This window comes from Poecile atricapillus, chromosome 1, assembly GCF_030490865.1.
Source record: "Poecile atricapillus isolate bPoeAtr1 chromosome 1, bPoeAtr1.hap1, whole genome shotgun sequence".
Classification (NCBI taxonomy): domain Eukaryota; kingdom Metazoa; phylum Chordata; class Aves; order Passeriformes; family Paridae; genus Poecile; species Poecile atricapillus.
In genome coordinates, this window is record NC_081249.1 from 87,337,982 (window position 1) to 87,352,157 (window position 14,176).

Here is a 14,176-nt window from a genome sequence, read left to right on the forward strand (position 1 = left end):
ACTTAGTATTTGTGGCAACTGTGATGAATTTGCATCAATGTGTGTCTACGGTGCCACCTATGAAATGGAAATAGTAAGATTTACCTCTCTCACTAAATGTTTTGATTCTGGGTCTTGAGATGTGCTCTGGTGGTGGGCTGAGGTAGGAAAGTTCAGAAAAGATTTGCTTGGGTTCAGTATTATTTGCCTGAGATTTATCTGCTGTGGGATTTCAGGCTGTTCATAGGACAGGAGCATTGATGTTTGACTGAGTGACCTGTCACAGGTAACCTCTGTGGCTCAGGTTTTTTCAGACTATATGGCAGCAGCATGAGACAATGATTCAGGAGTGAATATAGGAAGAAAAAACCCAACAACTGTGTTTCAGAGAAGGAAGAAGCACAAATGTATTGATAGGAAGGAAGGAATAGCATGAGCTGGTATTAGTAGAGATATTTCTATTGATTTCTTCTGCTCTTTTAGAAAGTCCTATCAAATCTTCACTGACTTCCAGTAGTCTTCTGTGAAAGACAATGGATGTTCAGTATGTACTGAATGGTACTGAAGATTTTTCTAATTCCTTTTTTCCCCTGTTTTTGCAGTATAACAAACACCTGTTTGTGCACATTGGGCAGTCAAGCCCCAGCTACAATGACCCCTACCTCGAGGCAGTGGATATCCGGCAGATCTATGACAAGTTCCCTGAGAAGAAAGGGGGCCTGAAGGAGCTCTTTGAAAGGGGGCCAGCTAATGCCTTCTTCCTTGTCAAATTCTGGGTAAGTGAAGAGCCTTTTGTAGGGTACCCATTTGCTGTGAAGTTTCCCACTTTAAAAGCTGTGACCTCACTGGCTGTTAGAAAACTGCTGCTTCCCAACAAATTTCTCCCTGTGTAGGCAACCTAATACAGCCACAACTGTCACTTTTCTTGACTCTGCAAGGTCAAGACCCCACAAGGCACATTTTCTGACCTGCAGCAGGATGTACCTTTCACATTGTCCCTCTGTAGAGTTGTTCTTGACTATTTTCTGTAGATTTGCTAATGGAGACTTGGACTGTCTAGAATGTTACCTATGTATAAGTAAAGAATTCAGAGGAATGCATACTCTTACACATTCACTTCTCTCAGTGTTGTGTAACTCCTCAGTCAGAAGCAATACTTTTCCATCTCTTCTCCTGCCTCTATAGCTGCATTTTGTTATCCAAGTACTAAAAATTTACAGATGCATACTTACTGCTGGCAGAGCAAAAGATAAGAGAAACATATAATGAAATTGGATTATGCTGATAATATATTACTGAAATGACTTCTGGTAAATTGGCAGAAATCAGCCTGGCAAAAGCTTACTCACTCAATTTGGATTTTTGTGATTTGAATAAAATTTGCAAAAACTGTGCCATTGTGCTTCAAGGTACAAACAAAATAGCTTTGGTGATCGATATTATCATAAGAATTACGAAATTAAAAATAATAGTAGCTCAGGGCAGTTTTACAGTAGATGGCTGAGGGAATGTGTAATGGGATCTGGAGCCTTTTGCCTTGAGTTTACCACATAATTCAACCTCATGTCAGAGTGAGATGATGAAAAATGAGCTTTTATATCTCATTCCCTTCATACAAAGTGATGTTAGAAAGCCTCCTGACTGATGCTTTCAGAAGGAAGAGTTAAGTGCCTTGAGATGCAACTTCCCAGCTGTCCCAAGCCTAGCCTTTCCAGAAATGAGTTGGAGAATGTTGTCTGGGAGTCTTCTTCTCAAGTTTCTGTGCCTAAAGTGCTGGTTGCTGTTGATTTTTGGGGACATGTGTTTTTATTACCTGCAGTCTGTGCTACTGAGCTGGCCCCTTCATGGGATTAGCAAAGCACAACAAAGTCTGCCTGGCGTGCTCAAAACAAAAGGTAAAAGATCAGCTCTGTTCTGGATGGGAGAGAAAACAGCACCTTGCTGAGAAGCTTATCCTTTGACAGGGTACCCTTTGAAAGGTATTGATTGTCTTTTGTGCTTTGGAAGTTTCAAGAACCAAAAGGAAGAGCTTAGAAGGAGATGTTACATAGAGAGAATGAAACACATTTGAACTCCTTGACTTGGCAACAGAAATCATGAAATTGTGATCTGGTGCAACTGTGATTTTATTCATCAAAATTGACAGTGTGCTGTTCTGCTTCTGTGGTTCAGTTTGAGGATTGTGATAACTGGGTTTTTAATATCACAACTATAAACATGGCCTATGCACCATATCAGACCAATCTCTATCAGGATCTTGAAAGATTTAGATGGTGGCATGTCATCAAGTTGGGCTCTTTCTCTTCCCATATGAGGTGTCTGGTGTTCAGAGGGTATCAGCTCACTGGAATTTGGCTTGATTAAAGAGATGTGACATAGGATTCGAAACGTCTTTACTCCAATGTGTGCACAATGTTGTGGGGCTCTGCAACTTTATACTTATAATGGCAGAAATAATTCTAGGACAGGTTTAATATTTTGACTGCCTGATTCTTTTTTTGGTACCCTTGCATTGTGGAATCCCATCTGGAGTTAACATCAGGTTTTATTAGTGGCAACATTACAGCTTGTCACTTAGAAATATGCAAAGTTTACAAGTCAAGTCATTAATTAAATGGAAGCTTCTAAGACTTTCAAGAAGCAAATAAACAAGCAAACGTTTTTTACAGATAAGGCTGTATGATTAAAACAAATAAGGAAAAAAAATAGATTTCAGCAGAAATTTTTATATCCCTCTGCATTTTTATACTTTTGTAGCAGTATGTGCTAGGTTACTATTTCATTTTGCAGCCTGGTAGCTCTGGACAACTATAAAAATATACTGTTGATGTTCAAAGATGTATTGAATAAAGCAGTTACTACACTGTTGAATTTATAGCATCATTTTAGGATAAAATGGTGAGTAGAATTAAATACTTGAAGGAATGTGTTGAGACATGAAGATATGATTGATTTTGCAGAGGTTCTGAGTTGAAGGTGTGGTTGCAGGTGACAAAGCCTTTAAAGAAACCAATGAATGAGTAAATTGGAGTTGTATGTCTGCAGTTTTAGGCTTGAAGAACCTGAGGCATGAACCTGCCATTGCTACAGTAACCATTGAATATACCAGATGATCTGTCCTGTTCCAGAGGCCTAACTCTAAACACCAGGTTGAGGTTTCTTGACCTCAGTGGTAGCACTGAGGATTTAGTAAGACTGAGAGAGATGTTTACATTTGTTCAAAGGTGCTTTAAATGATCAATACAACATCTAAGAGTTAAAAGTTGATGAGTTTGAAACATAAGCAGTGTTGCAGTGTTTGCAGTTCTTCTTTGATTTTGCCATTGGCAATTTTGGTACAATGAACTGATTTTTGGACTTGGGTTGGCAAGTTGTGTATGACATCTGTGTGACATTTCTCTGTGCTCCAAGTGCATTCTAGCACACGACAATGAATGTGAGACATCAGCCTCCCAACACATGGGCAGTGGTAGCCCTGCTCTTTTCCAGGCTAATATTATCTCTGCCACCTGTTCCTTGCTTCTCCCCATGAACTCCTCCTATATGGACCGTTATTAATAGTTTGGGGAAGAGGCGTTCTCAGGGCTTTGCACGTTAGTGTAATGGTGCAGTTGCATCTTGGAGCTTTCAGAAGTTGTGAGACTCTGTGTGGAAGACAGAGAATTCAAACCAGGAATTCAGGACAGGCAGTACTTGCACAGAGCAGCCATCTGCAAAGGCATGAATCAGGGGAATTTCTTGGGAGCCCTGTCCTGCCTGTGAAGAATGTATGTAGTAATTTCTTCTTGGTGATAGGCAGTTAAATCACTGAGCGTCTTCTTTCAGCTAAATGAAATATACTTTTGTGGGAAAGTGCTGAAGGGGTGGGCTGGAAAATTCTGTCCTGCACTTGGCTTCTCTCCTGTCACAAGCAAATCCAGTCAAAACAGCAGCAGTGCAAATTGCCCTCAGCACCCTGCCTTGCCCACTGGATGCTTTCAATCATGAAACTGCCTGGAGAGCAAGGAATGGCAATTTGGTCTCTGCATGCATTCTGTTCTTGGTACTCCTGAGGCAGCAAACAAGACAGCAGCTAGAAACAGAGAATTTTATGATTTTTGCACACATTAATTTCACCTGCCATCACCAGCACCACCTCCAGTTGCTGCCTTATGTAAGGGGACTCTGCCAATGCCACTTCTTCCACCAAAGTTGTCCCCCACAGTGTTCAACAGTGTAGAGATTATTGGCAGCAAAAGGCACATTGAAAGACTGAGGAATTTTCAAAGAATCTTTTCCAAAGACGGAGGGGAGAGAGGAACATATTAGCATGTGGAGGGCTACTATGCTTTTCCTGGAACAAATCCTTTCTCTTCCATCTAGAAATCTTGTCTTGTAGGTAATTAAATATTCTGCTTACTTCTCTGGAAAGGACGAAATCTCAGATGTTACCCCCCAAGCAGGCAGATTGTCTTTTGCATGCAGTATGTGAATATCTGAGATGTGCTGTATCACAGATATCTCAGTGACTGTAGTTTCAGCATGTTGGGAAGTCATCAGGCAAGCTATAGATCAGTGTGTCGTCTGTGCTCAGCTTGCACAGCAAGTTGAACACATCCCAGACACATCAGATTTCTGCTATGCCAGAGTGTGCACAGGTTTTTGCATCTGGAACTTCTTGGACAGAAAGCAAGAACCCTGACTTTGTCAGATAAAGTAGTATGGCCCAGTTGGTGGCTCAAAACTCAGATTTAGCTCATAATATTTCTCGTTTATTTGATCTTCTACCTTTGCCTGTAAAAGAGACTTGAGAACAGCTGTTTGAATGCTGGACACCACCCAACAGCCTGAATGCTGCTGCTGCCCCCGCAGTCCCACCCTGTTCTAGCACTGGCAAGTAGGAGCCTGGGGGGCAGGCAGCTCGGCCCCCTCAGTGAGACTTTCCTAAATCCTGCCTATGTCTCCTTTGGCTGCCTAAGTTGGGGTAAGGAATGTATTTAAGACTCATCTCATTTGTTGTTGGACATACTAGGGCATTTGCCAGAGAGAAGTTGAGGCACCTGGGTTCTGGTCACATCCAGTTACATATTAAAAAATTCTAAGCATTCCCATACTATAAAGTACAGGTAAGGCCTCCTGCTTGATGGAGTTTTGGGAAGATGAATTTCCTTTGAATCATAGTCACCATTATTACCATTATTCCCTAGCATCTTTTCAGGGTGGAATGTACTAGACACAGTAAGTCAGACCTGTCTCTGCTCACCTCAGGTACTTGCTCCTCCAGCACTGCATGTGCTTTGACACAAGGTTTTCTTTAGAGAAGTAGTGTTGTCCTGATGGTCTAGGTGTTGTGAGGAGCTCATAGGAATCCAGGCGTGAAGGCCATAGTGTTTTTAGATGTTAAGCTAAATGCAGTAGCTCTTTTGGTCATTATGGTCTCGTCCTCATGCAATCCTGAGAAGTTTAACTGCACCCTTTCATGAATTACCCCAGTATCCAGTTGACATTTGGAAGTTAATTTGGCTATGGCTGATTATGGTGTTCTTCCTCAATCTTCTGCTTTGTCTCCCTTCAGGAGGTAATCATCTCCACAGCAGGGAAAGCTAAGAGATTGGACTTCCACTCCTCAGTTGTTCCTTGGTCTTGTATTCATGTACACTCAGTTCACATGTATAAACCAGGTTGCAAATAGTTCAAAAGCAGATATGTGTGTGCTAAATAATCTCTGCTATGGGGGCAGTGCCTTCCTTGAGAAGGTGGGAACCAGCAGCTGTAAATAAGTGAAAAAGCTGTAAGGCCAGCAGTGTCTGGGGTGCTTCGGTTTCATTCTCCTGCAAACACGAACTGAAGCCCTCAGCAAACTGCTACTGTCATTCCCTGGAGTTGCTGAAATTCCATGTATGTATGTTTCTAGATCTGCAAAGGTGACAGGAGGTGGGTACACCACTCTTGGTGACTGATCACTCCATGTGTGACCATCCTAGCCCATAATATGGGACAAGCTTTAGAATAAAAAGTGCAGTGTAAGTGTGAGGGAGCTCCAAAGTGATTCCACTGATCCACTGCAACAGGGCTTCCAGGAGCCTGATTGTACATAACCAGTGAATGGTGATGACTCCTTAATTCAAACAGTATTACCATAGTTTTGCCATTAATGATTAATTAGATGTTAATTGGCTGTGAAATTCTACTCCAGCTTTCTAGTGGGAGGCTTGTCAAACTGTGGACACAGTGGCCTCTTATGGCTAGTGAAGCTTTTCTTATTAGGTGGAACTAGCACCTTTCTGCTTTGCTTCATATTGAGTGCATTTATTTTTTAATTTTACCAGTGAGTCTTTCAGAGAATGTAACCTTAGCTTTATTAGTGAGACCTTGAAAATGTTTGTCTGGTTCTGCAGTGAGAGCCTTTGCTGTGTTTATGTAGCAGTGGCCTGACCAAGCCTCTGTAGCCTTGACCCTTTGTTCTTTTTGACTTAGTGGGACAATTTCTTTGGAAGAGCAGAATCAGGTCCATACATTGTGTTTATCACTCCCAAGGGAAATAGCTGAAAAATACTGTGAAGGACTCCTAGTCTAGTTCCTCTCTGGACAAGGGAAGAAATTAATCTTTATTCAGACAGTTGGAGTGGGAGTGAAATAAAGAATATGGTTAGTTGCATTGACATGGAAGTGAGTATTACAGTATTAAAATACAGTATTACAGTAACTTAATAAAAACCAAAACCAGAATGGAGTAATACTGCTATTCTCTAATACAGGTACATTTGTGATACAAAGAAAGTAGCTGCATAATTACAGTTACTTAATACTGAGGTCTTCAGCATGGCCATAATAATTCACTAGAATAAGCTGTCCTGCCTTCTGTTATCCCTGTTGCCACCCATCATCCCAACACACATTCCTTGTTTGAACACACACAAGTGTTTCTGAATCAGGCCAGGGAGCTGATCCCACTGAGAACTAACTGAGCAATTCCTCAGTGAGCCTTGTAATACAGCTACAGAAATGTCTGTCAGTACCGCAGGAATGGGGAAGCACAAACTGCTCTGGAAGAGTGAGACTGCTCTCTTGGGGTCAGGACCAGCCTGGCAATCATCAAACTACTACAGCTCTGAGGAGCAGTTTCTCAAGAGACTCAAACCATCCTGAGTATGTGTTGCTATGAAAATAGGCAGTCTTTGTGCCCTTATCTTTGGTGCCACAAAAGCAGCAGCAAGCTCATGTGTTTACAGAAGGGGAGAAAACCTGTCACTTTCTAGACTGACCTAAACTTCTGTGAAGTTGCTCCTTAAGACAACTAAGCTAACAGTATTTATTATCTTACAGCAGATAAGAGACAGGTATTTTGCATGGCAAAGAAAGAGGGACATTCATTATTGTGGTGGTCCAGTTCCACCACACTGCTTGTCCTTAGTGCTGCTCTAGATCTCAAATAAAAAACTCTTCGCTGACAGTGGTTAAGAAAACCCTGCTGGAATGGCATCTAATACTGTCCTAGTCACACTGTGTCCACTCTAGCAGGAACACACTTTCTTCAGTTTCCTCTTCCCTTGGCTCAGCTGGAAGAATAAAATGCTCTGGAGCAGCCTGTGGGAGCTGATCCTTGCTTTTACACTGATGTAAGTTAGCACCTGGGCTTGTGGAGCACAGAGAAGCTCTGCCCTTTCAGTTTTGAAGGGGAGGAAGCTGAGCTGGGCATTCCCACACAGCCGTAGCCTTTCTAGAGCTTAAGGGAACCGCCACTTGTTTCATAACTGCGGTTGGAATGACCCCTGGTGGAAGCTTCAGACAGCCAGGATTTTTAGGAGTTACATGCCAGCAAGCAGCTTCAGTTGGCCAGCCTTAGGCACCCACATTTGAGAACTGTGGCTGCTACTGAGGATGGGCTTGAATTCAGGTGTAACTGGGCTGGATCCATCAGTAACCTACATTCCTTATGTTGCATACCGTCTATTTACATTCGTAGCACCTGAACCTGATGTGTGTGTGTACCCACACATTCCTTTTCCCTGCTGTTGCTTTTCCCTTACCTACATTCCAAGGGTGGAAAAACATTATTACTGTTGCTTTTCAATTATTTTCCTTCCTTGCTGAGTCAGCCCAGTCTAGCCCATCTGTTGCACTGCTCTGTCTCTGCAGTCTGCTCTCCACATGACTTATGAGCACCTCCAAGCTGTGTCATATGTTTTTAATGTTAGGAGGATATTCCACCAGATATCCCCAATGTGTATGCAAATCCACACCATTTTCTGAAGTGGAAATAGGATTTTATTCAATAATCTTCAGATTTCTCCTGCTTGTCCAATGCACATTTGTCTGCTTAAGGAGCTGGGGACACTCCCAATACTTTACTGTCTTGGCTATGTGAGGTAATGGTGAGAAAATGCCACAACCATCTATTGATAACCATCTGAATTTTTTTTTTTTTTGTTCTTTTCTTTGGCAGGCTGATTTGAATACCAATATTGAAGATGAATCCAGATCTTTCTATGGTGTTTCCAGCCAGTATGAAAGTCCAGAAAACATGGTCATCACCTGTTCCACCAAAGTATGTTCCTTTGGAAAGCAGGTGGTAGAGAAAGTAGAGGTAAGGAGCAGACACCTGGGTGCAAGGTTCCCTCTGGCTGCTGTTTTGTCACTATTTGCATCCTGCCTTTTTATCTAAGGCAAAATATATCTCATGTTTCTTGTCAGGGAGATGGATGCCATATATTTAAGACTAGTCAGCCTGCAAAATGGCCTTGTCTTAGGATTTCACTGAAGATTTGCTAGTGTTTGCTACTTTTCCCCTTAAATCTCAGTTTCTGGAGGACATGTAAATATGAACCACTCTTGGCTCTGCCGATTCTCTGGGGTTTTTTGGGAAAAAATAAGATTTTTTTTTTGAAAAAACATGGATGTGTTTTTCAGTCCAGAAAAGTGAAAATATATAAGCAACACCTCACTCTAATCAGTGTTTTTAAACAGATCATTTATAGACTACAGCTATTAATTTGACGGTAATAATTTACAGACTATAATCTTACGGTTTTATTAGACCTAGAGCTTACACACTTACAGCTTGAGCAGCACAGGAACTGCAAATAACTGGGTTATGCATATAACTGGCATTGAAGAAATTCTTTTTGATGCCACATTCAGCTGCTAAGACAACTGTTTTGACATGCCCCTTGTTACCCTGTTTCTCAAGGAACCTTGAGATGCAGAAGAGCATCTATGTGCAGAACAACAGCTGTTCTCATATGAACAGTCAGTTCAAGGTGCATCCTTCCCCAAAACCCATCTCCAGACACATGATAGGCATGCCTGAAGTTGGGTTAAGTATTTCCAGATGGGATAGAGGGGCTAGAGGGAGGTGTCATGGTATGCATGAAAGCAGACCAAGCTTCTGGGGTGGAAGAACGTTACAGGCAGTTTAGGGTCTGCTGTGAAATCATAGAATATGGCCTCAGTTTCTCTTCAAAGGCAGATAAAATATACATGAGGTAAGGTGTGAATGTGAGCAGAAAACCCCCTCTGTGTATCATTGGCCAGATCCTATCCTAAGGGGGAGTCAGAAATTCTGTGTTCTCTCACACAGGTACCAGAAGGCTTTAGTCTTTTTTTCCTACAAAGCATCCAGAGCATAGTATTACTAGCATTACTTCCTGGTCTTGCTAAAACAGTAGTTATTAATTTTTTCAGTTTATTCACACCTAGTATTTTGCCAGTAGAGATGCAGACGATAGTGTAGGTATCAATTGGTCTGCTTCTCTTAGTTACCTTTCACAGTGCCTTGAGGGTTTGCTGCTCAGAAGCTGGAATCCACTGTTCTAAAGAAAACAAGAAATCAAGCCAGAGAAATTGGAGGACTCAAGGGGACTGACCTTGGTGCAAAGTACTGTGGTCACTGCTCATCAAATTATTTAAAATTGCCACTGTAATTTTTCTGAGTCCTTTCTTGTGACAGTGTCCCTGATGTGCCAGCAGAGCCCCACGTGCCCCTTTTGTGTTTTGTCTTCAGACAGAGTATGCACGCTACGAAAACGGACACTATTCCTACCGCATCCACCGCTCCCCTCTCTGCGAATACATGATCAACTTCATCCATAAACTCAAGCACCTTCCTGAGAAGTACATGATGAACAGTGTGCTGGAGAACTTCACTATCTTACAGGTGGGAATTTCAGCTGTTTTCATTGCAACTTGGCAACATGTAAGCACCATGCAGGAGTTCACTGTTGAGAGTCAAAGCAGACTTCCTTTTATAGCTCAGCATCTAATTGAACTTAGTGTCTTTCATGTGTATTGCACTTCACGACCATTTATGGAGCTCTAGAGATAGTAACTCATGCAGAGGAGCAACAAAAGAATTTGAGAGACCTGGGTAAGAGAGAGATAAAAAAGAAAAATAAAGGGAGAGCTCATGAGGCAGGAGACAAAGGAAGGGGAATGATGTAAAAGTAAGTGAAGGAAATGCTCATTCCACTGTTTCACATATATTGAGGTTCTTTCTGTATCCTGGCCATTGCCCTGGCAAGGTAAAAAAACCCACAAGGGCACTGCTGAGGGGCTATAAAAGTTTTCTGCAGGAGGAGTTCTTCACTGACCATATTAGGGGGGAAAGAAAATAGTTTCCTCAGTACCATCTGGGACCTGTACAGAATATGGAGACATGCAAAGGAAGGGGAATGTTGTGGGGAAGCTCTGTGACACTTTCTGAATTACTACAGCCTCTAGGTAGGTCAAGATTACAAGGCTACAGCAATTAGATTTGCATTAGTGTTTTGTTATACCGGGAGCCTTTCCAGGCTCAGCTGCAGCCTAAATTTGGGAAGAGCGCATACAGCTTAAAAGGTGGATTTTTCTAATTGACTGAATTCTGTGTTGGCCTCTGTAAAAGGCATCACAGATCTTTGCCCAGAGAACATGAAGCTGAGTAAGTAGAAGAGATGCTGGTGACTGTATGAAAGACTAGAAATCAAAGTGGTTTTCATTCCATTCTCTGAAGATCTTGGGTAACTGCAGGCAACTTATTTCACTGCTCTGTGGCTCAGACACATCAGCTATAAAACACAAGGTTAATAATATACATCACAGGACATTAAGAAACTTACTCTTTCATGTTTGTATTAAGATCTTAAACATTTGGAAGAAATGAGGACTGTAAATGCTGAGAGTTCTTTTAGATGAGCAAAAGCATGAGAAGGGGCAGAGACAGAAAGATGTAAGACCTGTGTGCTGTAATCCATACCGGGGAACATTGTAGCTGCCTTCTGCATGTTTTATTCCTCAATCAGGCCAGCATTTCCTATAAATTCTAATAAAAAAAGCTGTCACATAGTTATACTTCCTCAGAGGCTTTATCTTTTGAGAAGTCTCACAACCTTCCCTTATCTTCTGGCACTGAAGGCATGTCCCATGTGCACTACCTTGCAGTCCTGTGCAAGATGAAAGTGGTGCTCCCTGAGCAGCAGCCTGAGTATTTTCCACTCACCACATTTCTCTGGATCTAGAACTCCCAAGATTTCAAGAGCCCATTTTTCAGAAAAGGCCCTGGTGCCTTAGCACACCTGGATGTGTATAACTCACCACATCTTGCAGAAGAAAGGACTTCAACTGCAAATCCAATTGTGAAGTAAGAAAAGGAAACAGAATAGACCAAAATCAGACTGCTAAAATTAATAAGCAAGTTTGAAAACAGCTATTTTCTTCCTGTTTTCACAAGAACAATTGGGCTTTGTTACAGTTCAGGCCTCCAGCTGGGATAGTTTTCTTCTGCTGTTGAGTTTGTGCTACTGTTGATAAAAATCTGTCTCCTCCAGCAGGAGAGAACTTTATCTATGGTACAAACTCAGGTGACAAGAATGTGCAAAGTTGTAGAGTGACAGAAAGGGAAGCTGAGTTAGGAGTTCTGAGAGCAATATTTCTCTTGTCTGCTACATAGTGCATGCTGCAGAAACTAGGACAGCACTTCTTCACCATGCTGCTGACAGAGTCACGTTGTAGAGATGCTAAGGTTCCTGAGGGGCCATAGAAAAAAAAATGGGAGAAAAGAAGCTTCTGTAGGAATGCATGAGTGTAGCAGCCATCCTTCTCCCAACATCTACAGTGTACGGAATGGGAGGTGTAATGGAGTCAAATCTGTAAGTCTCCTGTAAAAGGAGTTATACTCTATAATCCTCGTGTTCTGTGTCTACAAGCAGGAGCAGATGAAGGAAAACAACTGTCTGTGGTTGTGATACATCAATGTATGTGTGAACAGGAGTGGGTTTGCCACAGGAGAGGCTCTCTCTCCCAAAAAACAGAGCAAAAAGAGCTTTTTTATGTGAAACATTCTCTCTGCTGAAATCTGCAACACCAGGGGTGGGAAGTAGAGAACCTGGTGGACTTGCTTCCACTGATGTGATCACGGCTTGGTCACAGTGGACTTTTCCTCACACTGGACTCTGCTCACCTCCCTGTCTCTTTGCTGCATTGTCGTTCTGAGGCTGCAGAAGTGCTTTGGTGTGTGGGCCAAGTTGTGTATCAATCCTGCACTTCTCTGTTCTTTGTCTATTACTGACTTTCTACTTTATGTTAAATGTGTTGGAATATGTAAGCAGAGAAATAGCAGTTGTCATTTCAGCTTCTTCTCCTTTTCTGTCTAGGTTGTGACAAACAGGGACACACAGGAGACCTTGCTGTGCATAGCATATGTTTTTGAAGTATCAACTAGTGACCACGGTGCCCAACATCACATCTACCGGCTGGTGAAGGACTAGAGACTCTGCCCTGAGTTGTCCATGGAATGCATGTCTAAGAAAAAAGTCTGTGCTTGAACAACCCCTGCCCCCCCCATACCAAACTGAAAAATAAACTGCAGATATTGTGTATTTTCAGAAAAGTACCTCTGAGCTGGTTTGTGATTGATAGAGTGAAGTTTCCATCTCCAGGTTTGTGCAAATGGGAAAAAGACTAGGGAGTTAAGGAAACAGGCAAACGACTGCTTTAGGGTCTCACCACAATCAGCATCCTGTGAAAAGCATTTCCCACAGTGCACACCCAGGGAGTGATCACACACATAAAACGAGTTGTATGCACCTGAGCGTACAGGTGGGGCAGTGGCAATGGCAGCAGCTTCCACAGCTCTGATGACATATGAACAAGTTGAAAATGTAAGTCAACACGTGCACAGATGTGGTTACCATACATTTATATACGTGTCAGTTAGACATACATGGTCATGTGCCTGTGTATAGAGGTTGCACATATATCCTGCACAGTTGCCTGTCCACATCAGCAGTTGTGCAATTACAGGCTCGTTCAGCCTTTCTCTGTTAGAGGCTTGTTTCTTTTTCCCTCTCTTCCATGCATGACAATGAGAGACCAATCTTTCTTTTGCATTTTAAATGAAGTTATGTGTAGAAAATTGGGTATGTTAAATCATGTTGTTTTGCCCAGCAGATTTCCCCTATGTATCAAGTCTGATGACTTGACAGGCTAAAATAATTCTTGCTTCTTTTGCTTCTGTTCTCCCTGCACAGTTACCAAAGCTCTGTGAGCCAGTCTGTGCTCCTGTGCACCAGCAAAATAGTTCTTTACAGAGGTCAGATTATTCCACCTCTTAGCTGCAGACAGTGATGTGCACAAGTATTGCACGGGATGTCATTTAGCGAGCAAACTGGAGGAAAAGAATGAGAGAGAAGAGTGAAAACAGCTTAGCTTTCTGTGTTTCCAAGGCAATCAAACACAGCCTCTCTGCTTTACTTGTTAAACTAAGGTTGTCTATTCAGGAGTCACTGAGAGGCAATAATCTTGGTTCCAACAGTGCTGCAGATGTCGGGGAAAGATGCAGCCATTCATGTTGCTCTGAGGGAAGAGGTGGTTTGTATGAGGCTCTGGCAGCCATTGAACAGGAAATTTATTGGGTGGCCAGGCAGAGTCGCATGGCCTGGACAATCAATTTAATGGGGAAGGGGGACTAATTGACTTACTTACTCATTAAGCAACTGCATGCCAGCTGATCTGTTGTAACTGTACAAGTGTGGGTTTCCATTTGCACGTGGGAGGTCCCTGACAGGGATGAGTCTTCACCAGGCATACCCTGTGATTTGAAGCATGGGAAGGAAAGGACAAGGGTAAGGAGGATAGCAAGATGATGTCATGAAGTTAGAGCTGGAGAAGGATGGTTTGTTTCTTGTTATGGGAAAAGTGCTCCATGTATTTTTTCCCCCCAGTCTTGCAGACCCTGCATTTT

The 14,176-nt window shown here is 42.3% G+C and overlaps 1 protein-coding gene across 3 annotated transcripts in view; it reads left to right on the forward strand.

The window, feature by feature from the left end:
• Positions 1 to 12,826, forward strand: part of TEAD4 (TEA domain transcription factor 4) — a 51,290-nt gene extending 38,464 nt beyond the window's left edge. For all 3 annotated transcript variants that reach the window (XM_058848666.1, XM_058848674.1, XM_058848682.1), the window contains 4 exons: positions 582 to 755; positions 8,405 to 8,545; positions 9,962 to 10,114; positions 12,588 to 12,826. In XM_058848666.1, coding sequence (XP_058704649.1) covers positions 582 to 755; positions 8,405 to 8,545; positions 9,962 to 10,114; positions 12,588 to 12,701 — 582 coding nt within the window. In that variant the 3' untranslated portion in view covers positions 12,702 to 12,826. The remainder of the gene's footprint in view (positions 1 to 581; positions 756 to 8,404; positions 8,546 to 9,961; positions 10,115 to 12,587) is intronic.
• Positions 12,827 to 14,176: the final 1,350 nt, after the last annotated feature.